The sequence below is a fragment of the Abrus precatorius genome, unplaced genomic scaffold (genome assembly GCF_003935025.1).
Source record: "Abrus precatorius isolate BTA unplaced genomic scaffold, Abrus_2018 Scaffold3, whole genome shotgun sequence".
NCBI classification, from domain to species: Eukaryota; Viridiplantae; Streptophyta; class Magnoliopsida; order Fabales; family Fabaceae; genus Abrus; species Abrus precatorius.
Window position 1 is genome coordinate 7062262 of NW_020874373.1, and position 14000 is coordinate 7076261.

General features: G+C 33.0%; 3 protein-coding genes across 3 annotated transcripts; all 3 read left to right on the top strand.

Moving 5' to 3' along the window:
• Positions 1-3200: 3200 nt before the first annotated feature.
• LOC113860992 (GDSL esterase/lipase At5g33370-like) lies at positions 3201-6056 on the top strand. Its single transcript, XM_027493588.1, has 5 exons — positions 3201-3570; positions 3708-3835; positions 4226-4468; positions 4777-5029; positions 5604-6056. The coding sequence occupies exons 1-5, from the start codon at positions 3324-3326 to the stop codon at positions 5834-5836; spliced, it is 1104 nt and encodes a 367-aa protein (XP_027349389.1). The 5' UTR covers positions 3201-3323; the 3' UTR covers positions 5837-6056.
• A 2054-nt stretch (positions 6057-8110) lies between these two features.
• LOC113861926 (GDSL esterase/lipase At5g33370-like) lies at positions 8111-10320 on the top strand. Its single transcript, XM_027495035.1, has 5 exons — positions 8111-8370; positions 8856-8983; positions 9178-9420; positions 9668-9920; positions 10047-10320. The coding sequence occupies exons 1-5, from the start codon at positions 8118-8120 to the stop codon at positions 10280-10282; spliced, it is 1113 nt and encodes a 370-aa protein (XP_027350836.1). The 5' UTR covers positions 8111-8117; the 3' UTR covers positions 10283-10320.
• A 2072-nt stretch (positions 10321-12392) lies between these two features.
• On the top strand, positions 12393-12957 carry LOC113862069 (two-component response regulator 24-like). The gene is made up of 2 exons (XM_027495223.1): positions 12393-12641; positions 12778-12957. The coding sequence occupies exons 1-2, from the start codon at positions 12393-12395 to the stop codon at positions 12955-12957; spliced, it is 429 nt and encodes a 142-aa protein (XP_027351024.1).
• Positions 12958-14000: the final 1043 nt, after the last annotated feature.

Genomic DNA, 14000 nt, shown 5'->3' on the forward strand with positions numbered 1-14000 from the left:
TCTGAAGTATTTGAGGCTTTCAAGATGTGGAAAGCCATGGTTGAAAATGAAACAGGATTGAAGATTAAAAAGATCAGAACCGACAATGGTGGTGAATATGAAGACACCAGATTCAAGAAGTTTTGCTATGAGCACGAGATCAGAATGGAGAGGACCGTGCCAGGTACGCCTCAACACAATGGTGTAGCTGAGCGTATGAATCGAACGTTGACTGAAAGAGCCAGAAGCTTGCATGTGCAGTCAGGCTTACCAAAGCAGTTCTGGGTAGAAGCAGTCAACACAACAGCTTACTTGATCAACCGAGGTCCATCGGTACCATTGGAGCACAAAATACCAGAAGAGGTATGGAGTGGAAAAGAGGTAAAACTCTCACATCTTAGAGTTTTTGGCTGTGTAGCATATGTGCACATTAATGATCAAGGCAGGAGTAAGCTTGATCCCAAATCAAAGAAGTGCACTTTCATCGGTTATGGTGAAGATGAGTTTGGCTACCGCCTATGGGATGATGAAAACAGAAAGATGATCCGCAGCAGAGATGTAATCTTCAATGAAAGAGTTATGTACAAGGACAAGCATAGCATAAGCGCCAACAATATAGAACAGATTGAGCCAGTGTATGCAGAAGTGGATGATGTCCCAGAAAATCCTATAGTTGAGAATCCTCAGTCAGAGGAATCAACTGAAGAGAACAGTGAGCAGCAGTCTGACACATCAGAGGCTCCTATTTCAACTCCAGTATTGAGAAGGTCTTCTCGACCTCATGTGCCTAACAGGAGATATATGGATTACATATTGTTGACTGATGGAGGAGAGCCTGAAGATTATGTAGAAGCATGTCAGACTATAGATACCAATAAGTGGGAGCTTGCTATGAAAGACGAGATGAAGTCTTTAATCTCCAACCAGACATGGGAACTAGCTGAGTTACCTATGGGAAAGAAGGCACTTCACAACAAATAGGTGTATCGGGTGAAAGAGGACCATGATGGCTCCAAAAGATACAAAGCCCGACTAGTTGTCAAAGGATTTTAGCAAAAAGAAGGAGTTGACTACACTGAAATCTTTGCTCCAGTTGTAAAGCTCAATACTATCAGGTCTGTCTTAAGTATTGTGCCTAGTAAAGAGCTCTATCTTGAGCAATTGGACGTGAAGACTGCATTTCTTCATGGAGACTTAGATGAGGAAATCTACATGCATCAATCTGAAGGTTTCTCAGAAGAAGGAAAAAAGAATATGGTATGCAGATTAAAGAAGAGCTTGTATGGCCTGAAACAAGCCCCAAGATAGTGGTATAGGAAGTTTGAAAGCTTCATGCACAAGGAAGACTTCCAGAAGTGCAATGCCGACCACTGTTGTTTCTTCAAAATATATAAGTCCAGTTATATCATCTTGCTACTTTATGTTGATGATATGTTAGTAGCAGGTTCAAATATGAACGAGATTAGAGATTTAAAGATGCAGCTGTCAAAAGAATTTGACATTAAAGACTTAGGTCCAGCAAAGAAGATTCTTGGAATGCAAATCACGAGAGATAAGCAAAGAGGAATTTTGCAGTTATCTCAGGAGAAGTACATCAATCGTGTTTTACAAAGATTCAACATGGGCAAAGCCAAGCCAGTTAGCACACCTTTGGCCAGTCACTTTCGCCTATCCAAGGATCAGTCCCCTCAGACGGAGGAAGAAAGAAACTTCATGGCTAAGATTCCATATGCTTCAGCCATTGGAAGTTTGATGTACGCAATGGTATGTATTAGGCCAGACATTGGCCATGCAGTAGGAGTTGTAAGCAGGTTTATGGCAAATCCAGGAAAAGCTCATTGGGAAGCAGTCAAGTAGATTTTGAGGTATCTACGAGGCATAACAAAGAATTGTTTGTACTTTGAAAAAGGAGAATTAAAAGTACAAGGCTATGTAGATGCAGACTTCGGAGGTGAAGTTGATCACCGAAGAAGTACCACCGGTTACATTTTTACTGTTGGTACTACAGCTGTCAGTTGAATGTCGCGGATACAGAAGATTGTTGTTTTATCCACTACAGAAGCTGAGTATGTAGCAGTAACAGAAGCCAGTAAATAGTTGATATGACTTCAAGGTTTGTTAACAGAGCTGGGATTCATCCAAGAGAGGAGTGTTTTGCACAGTGACAGTCAGAGTGCAATACATCTGGCAAAAAATTCAGCATTTCACTCTAAAACCAAGCACATTGATATACGTTATCACTTCATCAGATCTATGCTTGAGGATGAAGTGCTGACATTGAAAAAGATTGTAGGAAGCAAGAACCCAGCAGACATGCTAACAAAGGTGGTGACCATTGACAAACTAAAGTTGTGTTCAACTTCAGTTGGCCTGCTAGAATAACAGACCAGAAAAGACTGCTGCATTGATTGAGGTGTGAAGACAGATTGAATCAAGTGGGAGATTGTTGAAAAGTCAAAGAAAAAAGGCGCATGACAAAGAAAAACGCGTACAATTTCGGTGCCTAACGCGTTTTGAAATTCGGTACCTAACGCGTTTTGAAATTAAGCGTTTCATTTGCCTATATAAAAAAAGCAATGAAAGGCAAAAAATGCAGAACAACTGAAAATATTCAGAGAGCAAAAACAGAGAAAATAGTTTAGCTTCTGATACAATTGGGTTACGGGTTGTGAATGATTGTGAATCATTTTTGAGTGTTTTGTAAACACTGAGTGTATTCCCTTTTCAGTAATATATCTGCAGCAGTCCAGAGACGTAAGCATTATTGGCCGAACTCCGTTATCAATTTTTTGTGTGCAATATTCCACATTTATTTTTCACTTCCACAAATCTGACATTACAAGAAAATTCGGCGTAATTTTCTCAACATAATTAAAGTGGTAAAATGTCCCCTCCAGCAGAAGAATGGAACGAAATTGGCAGTTCTTGCTTTTGGTCGGTAATACTGCTCAGATTTACATGTACTTGCTGCCATAAGAGTGTCTGTCAAATCTCCCCACATTATATCAGTTGAAGAAGCCTTAAGGCTTATGTATATTTACACCGCACGAGCATGACTTTGCTTCGATATATCGTGTCCCTTACTTGAAACATTGGTCAGACATGACCTTAGGCCCTTAATTTCCAATGCATGCAACTACCTGTACTAGCTTTTGCAATGTGGGCCATTCATTATTTCAACAATCACATAATCTATTGATTATATAAAGACCCATTCCTCATTCATATACATATCAAGTTAATGTTTGCTTAGTTCAGAGCAGCTCGCTCCGTACTTAAAACTTTCCATTTTGCCCACTAATTAATTAGTAATTTTTATCTTTCTCCATCCAAAATCAAAATCCATGGCTAGTTCTATGGTTTTTGCGTCTTACATTGTTATGGGTCTAGTGGTGGCACTAGGGAGTGGTTTCACTGGGGCAGAGGCAGCGCGTGCTTTCTTTGTGTTTGGAGATTCGCTTGTGGATAATGGCAACAACAACTACTTGGCTACTTCAGCTCGTGCAGATTCTCCTCCTTATGGCATTGATTACCCAACTCGCAGACCCACTGGCCGTTTCTCTAATGGCTATAACATTCCTGATTTCATCAGTTCCGTTAACTAACTAGTCTTTTTAACATTGTTTAATGCTATTTATGACTCCTTGATTTGTCACGTACTTATATAATAATGTATGTAGTTACTTAACTCATTAAGTTAATTTTCATATTTATTTGGCTTCGTTTAGGTCAAGCACTTGGGGCAGAATCCACATTGCCTTATTTAAGCCCCGAGCTCAATGGGCAAAGGTTGCTCGTTGGTGCCAACTTTGCTTCTGCTGGTATTGGAATTCTCAATGACACTGGAATTCAATTCGTAAGTCAAAAAATGGAGAGCTGTTTGCTAAGTTTGTCATATATATATATATATATATATATGTATATGAACATTATCCCTTTTATTTTGAATATCTTTTTCTTTTAGTTCGTACTTAAAAAAAGAAGAAGAAATAGTTGAATTTTAAAAATCGTAGATAATACACAAGAGATATGTACTCACTGATGATATGAAAATTAATTATCTGATTATTAGTTTCGGTGACAAAACTTTTGTTCATCACCAGATACATAATTTTCTACGAAATAGTGACAGTTATTTTTAGTAAGACGATATAACTAATTTTATAATAGGCTATATAGCAGTCATTGTCATTTGGTTGGATATAAAATAAATATTGATTATGTATATATGTTGTTGCAAATGAAGGTAAACATAATCAGGATATCTAGACAACTGGAATACTTCCAAGAATACCAGCGGAGAGTAACTGCTCTTATTGGAGCTGGGCGAACTCGGCAATTGGTGAATGGAGCATTAGTCCTCATCACTCTTGGAGGCAACGATTTTGTCAATAACTACTACCTGGTGCCTTTCTCTGCAAGATCCCGCCAATACAATTTACCAGATTATGTCAAGTACTTGATCTCTGAGTATAAGAAGATTCTGAGGGTAATTAGTCTTATTGATTCTATCCTTATCTTTGTTTCCTAACTCATGCATGTCCATTACTTGAAGCACATGTCATATGAAAACATTAGGTTTATGCTGTAATTATAATATTTATTTAACAAAAATTAACCCATTAATATGAGTTTTGTAAATTTAAAGTCTCATACCATATGTTATAAAAAAATGTATAACATATTAGTATAGGTAAACCTAGTAATGTCTATGCATGCTAGCTAAGCTACTAAATAAAACTGTTGCATTTCTTTATTATATAGTATATAACATTTGAATGCGAAATGGAATTTCAGAGGCTATACGATATTGGGGCACGTAGGGTGCTGGTGACGGGAACTGGTCCGTTGGGTTGTGTTCCAGCGGAATTGGCTCAACGAAGCAGAAATGGGGAATGTTCACCAGACCTACAGCGTGCTGCGTCATTGTTCAACCCTCAACTTGTTCAGATTATCAAACAACTCAACAGCGAAATTGGTTCCAATGTCTTCGTTGGAGTCAACACACAACAGATGCATAGTGACTTCGTCAATAATCCTCAAGCATATGGTAAATATTAATAAATGTACTAATTACATTACCACAGTATATAATATACGTACGCACATGGATTGGCCTTGCACAAAATTATACACACTTTGCATTTATTATTGAGCTGTAGAGTGGGTATACCAACCATAGAAGTACACAAGGTTACTCCTTTAAAGGGATAAAGTTGTGTGGAAGACATACACTTCATAGCATGTAGGGGTGGGGTTTAAGAAATCATTTTCCTTTCTTCCTATAATGTACAATTTTGTGAGTATTTGGGGTGTGAGGGTCTCAACTCTCAAATGATAATTATCTTTTTTGGGGTGTTCTAGAAAAGGCAAGTTTTTGGCTTTTATTTCGGCATTAAAATTTCAAACTAAAATTATAGTAAGAGGGAAAGACTAACATGAATGGGAATGGGATCTTAACCATTAAAACTATCATGTGATTAGAACTAAATGATAGATATATAGTTATAGATATAACTTATGATAGATAAGAGTTCATTAAAAGCGGATTGCATGTAAATATAAATCAAACAAAGCAATTAATGCTCTATGGTATAGTAAAGCTCGGGGTGTTAAACATGCAGGATTTATTACATCAAAAGTAGCATGCTGCGGTCAAGGACCCTATAATGGGCTAGGACTGTGCACTGTGGCCTCCAACTTGTGCCCAAATCGCGATGCTTATGCATTTTGGGATGCTTTTCATCCATCAGAAAGAGCCAATAAGATTATCACTCGACAGATCCTCTCAGGCACCACAGAGTATATGTATCCAATGAATCTCAGCACCATTTTGGCCTTGGATTCTAAGAACTAGCCCACCTCTGTGTCTTACGAAAAAGTTTACTCGTTAATTTGTGATATACGTTGATATGTCTTGAAAATTAATTTGGTGTCCTCAATAATCTCCAAGTTGTAGTGGGTACTAAATAGTAGTATATTATAATGTTGTAGTCCATGGATGACGATAAGTACCGTCTTCATTTTCAATCTCTCCAGCAGTACGAAGAAGGACTGCATAATAATTCAGTGAATTTTTATCTTCTATAGTTTCTTCTTTTCTTTTTCTCTTTTTATTTAAGTATTTTCACACGATTGTCTTAAGTTATTGAGCGATAATTTTATCATCTAATACGTCAAGAATGCATATAAATGACTTCATTATTGAACGTATTACCTTAGTTGAAATTTATATTTTAATTTTTAACTTAGTTACATTCTTTTGTTTCTTTATTATAATCAATGAGTAATTTTAATTTTAAATAATTTTTGACTACACTTTTATTAATTCATATTTGGAGAAATTCTTTAATTAATTTCAATAATTATTTAAAAAGAAGTTCTGAATTGAGATTTTACTCACCTTTTCTTTTATCCTCCGATGAGATACCTAGTTTTTATTGAGAAGGGGAAAAAAATATCAAAGGTGAAATAACCCAATTTCCAATGAGATAATCAAATTTTCAAGGAAATAGCAAACCAACATTGAAATCCGCGACAGTTATAATAAAAAGACGCAAGTGATAAAAAAAGGCAACTGTGGTACATACATTCATGTGCTAATTGAAAGGTATAATTTTTTAAATTTTTTTTCTAACTTTAGGTTAAATTTTAAATTTGATCTACCTTTGGTACAGTGCATGAATTTTCGTGCACTATTAATAAAGTGGAAAGAAAAATATATTAAGTTGGGCCCAGATAGAGTTTTTCTTTCCCCCAACTGCAACATACAGTCACACTAATGGATCGATCAACAGTTCAACTATTTTATTCTTTCAGTCAAGCCCACCAAGTCGTAATGGAATTTATATTTATTGCAGATCATGATGAAACAAATTTTGTCCATAAAAAACGGTTTTATAATTATTAGTTCTTCACATTAAGTTTAAGAAGTAATAATAATAATTTATTAAAAAATAAAATATTAATTATAATTCCATATTTTAATATAAAAGGTTTTTATATATGTTTTTTCTTTTAATTTGCTTAACTTTAATTTTAAGAGCTAAACCTTAACTTTTATTAAAAAGAAAAACGAAAAAAGGTCACTTGGTTAATATCCGTCCGACGAAACGAGGTCGCGCCACCGAAAAAAATAATCATATTCCACTTCCGAAACATATAACACAACATTCATTTGTTATTTAAGAGCATTTTAAAAAACTTATACCAAAATTTAAAAATAGTTTATAATTTTCTAAAAATATATTTAAATAATTTTATAATTATTTTTAATACATTCTAATAAATTTTATAATCAAATCTATATTATAAATGTTTATATAATAAATATTTATTGAATACATACTTAATTAAACTATATATTAAAACACATCCTAACGCTCATTTTCAGTATCAGTAATTACAAGAGAAAATATAAAATAAAATTATACGACTTGAAAACCATTTTGTTTAAGCTCTTGATTTCTATTATCAGCTTATTTTGGTAATTTCATAACATTAATTAAATATCTAAACAGGACGTAGCGATTAAGTTTGATATCATGTTGTATCTTAATTCTAAATTCTTGTTGCCATGAACTTCACGTTAGTAAAATTTGCCTTTAAGAGGGAGAAATAATTAACGACAGAGAATTCTGATTGAGGCCTGGGAAGCTGGCAATAAGGTCTAAGGCGTTTTGAACAAGAGTCTTTGCTCGAAACACTAGTATTCAACTCGTGACTAGCTAGAATAATTCATCACCTATATTATATTAATTGGTTGTATTAAAAGCATGCATCAAGCGCAGGAAACATACCTGTTTTCACTTTTTGCTTTTTTCATCTCTTTCTAATTCTTCAAAGGTGCTTGGGCGGCGGAAATTATTTCTAACTGCATCTCCATCTATTCATATCTTTTACCCTCTTCACATGATGCACCTTTAGAACTAAAACTTGAATCATTCAATTATTCAAATTCAATTAAAACCACCTAAAAGTTGACGTGCAAGCCAACACACCTAAAATAGCCTAAAATCCTCCTTTTAATTTTATTTTGTTTGTATTTGGAAAAAGATATATAGCAAAAACCCGCTATAAAAAGTCTTGAATTCATGCTATATCCACACACACATCGAAAGGTTGTTTTCAACTCATCAATGGCACTTCCCTCAGCTTTTGTTCCCGTGATGATAACTTTTGGTATGGTTTTGGTAGCTGGGGTCATTGTCCCAGGAGCAGAGGCCAAATCCAGGGCTTTCTTTGTATTTGGAGATTCACTTGTTGATAGTGGTAACAACAATTACTTAACCACTACTGCACGAGCTGATTCCCCTCCTTATGGCATTGACTATCCAACTCGCAGACCAACCGGTCGTTTTTCCAATGGCCTCAACATTCCTGATCTTATTAGTTACGTATTCCAAGTTTTACTTCCATGTCTCAACCACGTATCCAAAACCATGCATGCATTTTCACTCTTTCTCACCTTCGCTAACTTTGACTTACAATATAAAACTGTCTTTACGTGAGAATTAATTTTCAATTTTTGGGATAATATTAGTTCACATCAAACTAATTATTATTTGAGAAATGATGAGACATATACTTCGATACTCGTACGATGTTAAGATGTCTTCTGTTAGTTAAGAATATATTTTAGAAAAACAAGAGATCGAATGATAGATGTGATATATGATACAATGTGATGAGAATAGATAAATAAAAAATGAGAAATACTAATTAAATATTAATACAACTGAAATATTTATAAATCACACTTATATTTATTATAAAATTTAGGCAATTCTTTTCTTAAATTAATTGGATTTTAAAAGTTATGATTAGTCTAATATGTGTGTGCATGTATAGTTAACCAGTTGCATTGATTATCTCAGGTCAACGACTAGGTGCTGAGTCTGTGTTGCCATACTTGAGTCCACAACTAAGAGGTGACAAGCTTCTAAATGGTGCAAATTTTGCTTCCGCTGGAATCGGCATTCTTAACGACACTGGAGCACAGTTTGTAAGTCCCTAGCTACTATAAAACAAAATATATACTCTGCAAGTTAGCAGTGCACATATATATCTACACATACCCATCGAGGAGTTTAATTTTCATGCATGAAAAGAGAGCGACAACACAAAAAATTAAGCAACTTTATTTACTTAAAATTAAAATGCTAACATATATACGGCGCTAATGACTCAATCTTGCAGCTGAATATAATCAGAATGTATAGACAGTTAGACTACTTTGAAGAATACCAGCAACGAATTGCATCTCAAATTGGAGTATCTCGTACTAAGACACTTGTCAATCGAGCATTGGTCCTCATTACTGTTGGTGGTAACGATTTCGTAAACAATTACTACTTGGTGCCTTATTCTGCAAGGTCTCGCCAGTATTCGCTACAGGATTATGTTAAATTTCTCATTGTAGAGTACCGTAAACTCTTACAGGTAATCAAATCATTCTCATCAACCACAGTTTAATAATAATTAACTTCTCATACCCAAAATTATAGTAATACGATTTTTTTAACTTGTGTAACATTTGAAATACAAACTCATGATTGTGAACTATATATAACTTTTTATTCTATGCAATATTGCTCAGATTAGAAAAATCATTAATAATAACAACATTAACTTATCTAGCCAAATGAAATTCATGCGGTCCTGTTTATTGTGTAACAAATTATTGCAGAGATTATATGATCTAGGAGCTCGCAGAGTACTTGTGACAGGAACTGGACCAATGGGTTGTGTTCCAGCAGAATTGGCCATGCGCGGAACAAATGGGGGATGTTCTGCTGAACTTCAACGTGCTGCAGAACTGTATAACCCTCAACTACTACACATGGTACAAGGACTCAACAAAAAAATTGGCAAAGACGTTTTTATTGCTGCTAATACAGCGCTGATGCATAATGATTTCGTTAGTAACCCATCAGCATATGGTACTAGCCATGACTTTTATATCTTTATATGTCAACTTGTTTCTCTAAATTGCATTCACTAAGAAACAATTTAAAGCACCAATTAAGTAACACGTTTATGTATTAATATATGTTGTTGTTGGGCAGGATTTACTACATCAAAAATTGCTTGTTGTGGGCAAGGACCCTACAATGGGATTGGATTATGCACACCACTCTCTAACTTGTGCCCCAACAGAAACTTGTATGCATTTTGGGATCCATTCCATCCATCCGAAATGGCAAGCAGACTTATTGTGGAGCAAATTATGTCAGGTTCTAAGAGATATATGAAACCAATGAACCTCAGCACCGTCCTAGCATTGGATGCTAACAACACATGATCACAACTCTAATAATGCATGTCTTCTTTGTAATTGCAACCGGGATTGTTATCAATTTGTATCAAGTGTGTGACTTTCATAGCCTTTAGAGTTGTGTTTTCTAGAAACGAATTCTTGATAAATTAAATAATCCCCTTTTATAAACGCTGCTTTGCATTCTTTAGGCTTGCTGATAAGATTGAAACGTGTTTCAAGCTGATCTGAAATTAAATGATAACATTAACTAGAAAATCAAATAGAAAATTGGCGTTGAAAAACAAAAAGTGAGTTATAACATTTTCATCCGATACATTGCTCGCAACATTTTCATCTCTGGTACCTTTCAGACAACATGTAACTCCTTTATCATACCTTCTATAAGAAGGGTCAAATATATCCCCCAACCCAAACCCCCCCCCAAAAAAAATGAACCTTTAGTTTGTTGGGGTCAAATCCATGATCGAGAAATCGAGTTTAGTTAATTAAATTAGAATTATTTAATAAAATTAGTTGTACAAACAAGTTGAAATATATTAAATAATAAAAAGTATTTAAAAATATTTTATATAGAGGTAAATTATTGAAAAAATTAAGAATAAAAATAAAAAGACTTGAAGTTGTTTTTTAATAAGCTAAATGCTACTTGTAGAGTATTTTTTTTATAAGCTATTCTAATTTTTTATCAAATAATTTTTACTACTTTTTTAATAAAAAAATAAGGTCATAAATAAACAATAAATTTGTATTATTAAAGACACTTTTAAAAATAAAGAAATTTAATTAAACTAAAAATATTAAAGCGCTACAAGTATGATGAAAAGAACTAAAGAAAGTTAAACATAATTAAATTTTTAGTATATCAAATCATTTATGATTTTTAATAGATTGACGTTTAAATTTTAATGTGAGTTATGTTTTGGGATTCTTTTGTTATTTAAAGATGATAGAGAATTAAAAAATGGTTGTAAAATGCTTTACTCCATTTAACCACTACGTACCTTTTAAAATTCTTCAAAATTGTAGTTTTTTTTTTAAATTACTTATTTCTCTTTATTTATTCTCTTAAAATAAACTGGAAAATTAAATGTCAAATCCATAAATTTACATAAAAAGAGTTAAAGTGAAATCTATTTTTATTTTACCACGAATTAAAAAACAAGGGGCTAATTTAATGGATAAAGAAAAGTAGGATTGTGCATGCACTTCAACTACCTTGATTGTCAATCAAATATGCGTGCATCCAATTTACTTTTCAAATCAAGATTTGTACCCTTTTTAAGTGATAATCAATGACAACGTGGAGCATTTTTATGCTCGATATAGCATCATACCATAGAAGCACATGGTCAATCCATAAACTGGATTTGGATTAATACTAATACGAAAAAATTATTACACATCTAATATACAAAAAATAATAATTATTGCGTATCCACTTGGATGGTAAAAGTAATGACATAGAATTGACCGAACTGGAAAAAAAATAATTTTTCTGAAGTTTTCATATCTAAAATTTTTCAAAAGAAGAAAAAGAAAAATGAAGCACACATATCAAAATTTCATATCATTCTATCTTTTCACTTTCATTTTAGCATTTTTCTACGATGAAAAATAGATGCATATCTAGCCAATCCTGGTCTTACGAGCATTAATTTATTGAGTATTTATACAGCTTCGGGGTAGAACCGTATGCTGTACATTTGACTAATTAGAAGAAATTCTTAAGAAGTTCCGAAGTTAAAGTGAGTGATTCAGACATATCTTCTTTGTATACCACAATCATAATCTTTTTGTGCTATTGTGGTTATAATGTAAAGCATTTTCGTAGTGATCGGTATTAAATTTGGGTGTTGTGGTGTTTTCTTTGCCTTGGTATAGCTTCTATTTGAACTTTATGCTAATACTTTAGATCGTTGATTAATTAATTCTCGTAAATATAGTATGCCAATGCAGGGTGCAGGGTGCAGGGTGCACTTATATATTAGTACACGGAAAATATATAACATCTTAATTTATTCTGTAGTTAAATAGATTTCTATCTCATATGTATGCATGTCACCTCCTAAGTTTTTCGATATTATTTAACGTGGGTATAATTTCTTTACACTAAATAGCTTGGACTAGGAATCAAATGGAATCCATGAACCAATTGAACACAGGAGCTGGTTCATCCAACTCATCGAGCTCAAAAATTTCAGCACTGATTGTGGATGATGATGCTGTCACTGGTAAAATCCACAAGACCTTGCTCGAGAGCTTGTTTAAAATTGAGACAAAAACAGTTAAGGATGGAAAGGAAGCAGTGAATTTGTGTCGTTCTGGGGCTAAGTTTGACATAATATTCATGGACAAAGAAATGCCAATCATGGATGGTGTTGAGGTACTAAATATATATATATATTCATTAATTAGTTTATGTAAATCAGTTAGTGAAGTACGGTATTTAGCATGATTCCTTATTTAAAAACATGATTACTTGTTAATTACAAATTAAATATTGATTTTCCTTGCAATAGGCAACAAAACAGCTACGTGCTATGGGTGTGAAGAGCATGATTGTGGGAATCACTAGCAGGGCTGATGGCAAAGAAACACAGGAATTTCTAGCTGCTGGATTGAACCACTGTCTTGAGAAGCCTCTAAAGCGTGCAATGGTTGAAGTTGTGTTGCGAGAGCTTAAAAATTTAAGCATTTGATTCACCTTCGTGATTTTTCTTATAGACCAAACCCAATGAAGACCACAGTCTCTTGTGTTTAATTAGCTCCTCGTTTTTGCTTTTGACCGATAATGTTCCCATAATAAACTAGCTGGGACTTTATGTTTTGGGTTATTGATTGTAAGCAGTAACCCAACGTAAGACATAATTTCTAATAATAATAAAATAATAATAATATATTCCTTATATGTACATTTTAATAATAATAATAATTTATTTTGTTTTAGTTCAATCAATGAAAGTTTAGATTCGTTCTTTGTTTAATAATGCTCACCACAAATTTGTTTTATAATTAAAAATATTACAAATCAATAAAAAATATATATTACTACTATTTTTTTATTTTCTAACAATTGTAATAATAAATATATTAAATGCCAATTTATGTTTGGATGCGAACATTTAAGCATTCGGTGTTTATGATAAACAGTTGGCGCCAACAAGATCAAAAATTAAAACTTTCACGTAAAATAAATAAAAAATATCCATTATCATATTATATATAATAATTTAATTTGTTGTACTAAACATGATTTAATAATATCATAATAATTTTTAATATAAAATAATAGATAGAAGTTGATGTTTTTTCAAATAGCCTTACAAATAAATGATAATTTATCCAGTCTTGTTAAATTTGGGAAAAAAAAATCTTTCAACGAAAAAATTTAAGAAAAAACACTAAAAAAATCAACTATACTTTCATTAGACTTTATTCATTAAATACATGTGTGTCAATATTCTTTAAAAATAGTGTTAAATCAATTTAATCACTCAAACGAATAATATCAAAATTAATTATATGTGTAAAAACAAAAAAAAATAAAAAATAAAATTATATGTGTATAGACCGTGGGCTATCAGGGAACTAAATTATAATTTTTCTGACTGAAAAAAAATTAGTTTTATGTCAATTTTATGGCGATTCTTTTTTTGAAAAAAAGTATGAATTGTATATTTTAGTCATTCTCTCTAATTATTAATTTAAATGTTGTCAATAATTTCTAAAGTTTTGCTAATAA

What these genes read in the sequence shown, in the direction of transcription:
- LOC113860992 (XM_027493588.1), top strand. Translation starts at nt 3,324, where the DNA reads ATGGCTAGTTCTATGGTTTTTGCGTCTTACATTGTTATGGGTCTAGTG. An exon ending in TAACATTCCTGATTTCATCA is followed by an intron (nt 3,571 to 3,707) that starts GTTCCGTTAACT and finishes GGCTTCGTTTAG; the next exon opens with GTCAAGCACTTGGGGCAGAA. An exon ending in ATGACACTGGAATTCAATTC is followed by an intron (nt 3,836 to 4,225) that starts GTAAGTCAAAAA and finishes TTGCAAATGAAG; the next exon opens with GTAAACATAATCAGGATATC.
- LOC113861926 (XM_027495035.1), top strand. Translation starts at nt 8,118, where the DNA reads ATGGCACTTCCCTCAGCTTTTGTTCCCGTGATGATAACTTTTGGTATG. An exon ending in CAACATTCCTGATCTTATTA is followed by an intron (nt 8,371 to 8,855) that starts GTTACGTATTCC and finishes TGATTATCTCAG; the next exon opens with GTCAACGACTAGGTGCTGAG. An exon ending in ACGACACTGGAGCACAGTTT is followed by an intron (nt 8,984 to 9,177) that starts GTAAGTCCCTAG and finishes TCAATCTTGCAG; the next exon opens with CTGAATATAATCAGAATGTA.
- LOC113862069 (XM_027495223.1), top strand. Translation starts at nt 12,393, where the DNA reads ATGGAATCCATGAACCAATTGAACACAGGAGCTGGTTCATCCAACTCA. An exon ending in CAATCATGGATGGTGTTGAG is followed by an intron (nt 12,642 to 12,777) that starts GTACTAAATATA and finishes TCCTTGCAATAG; the next exon opens with GCAACAAAACAGCTACGTGC.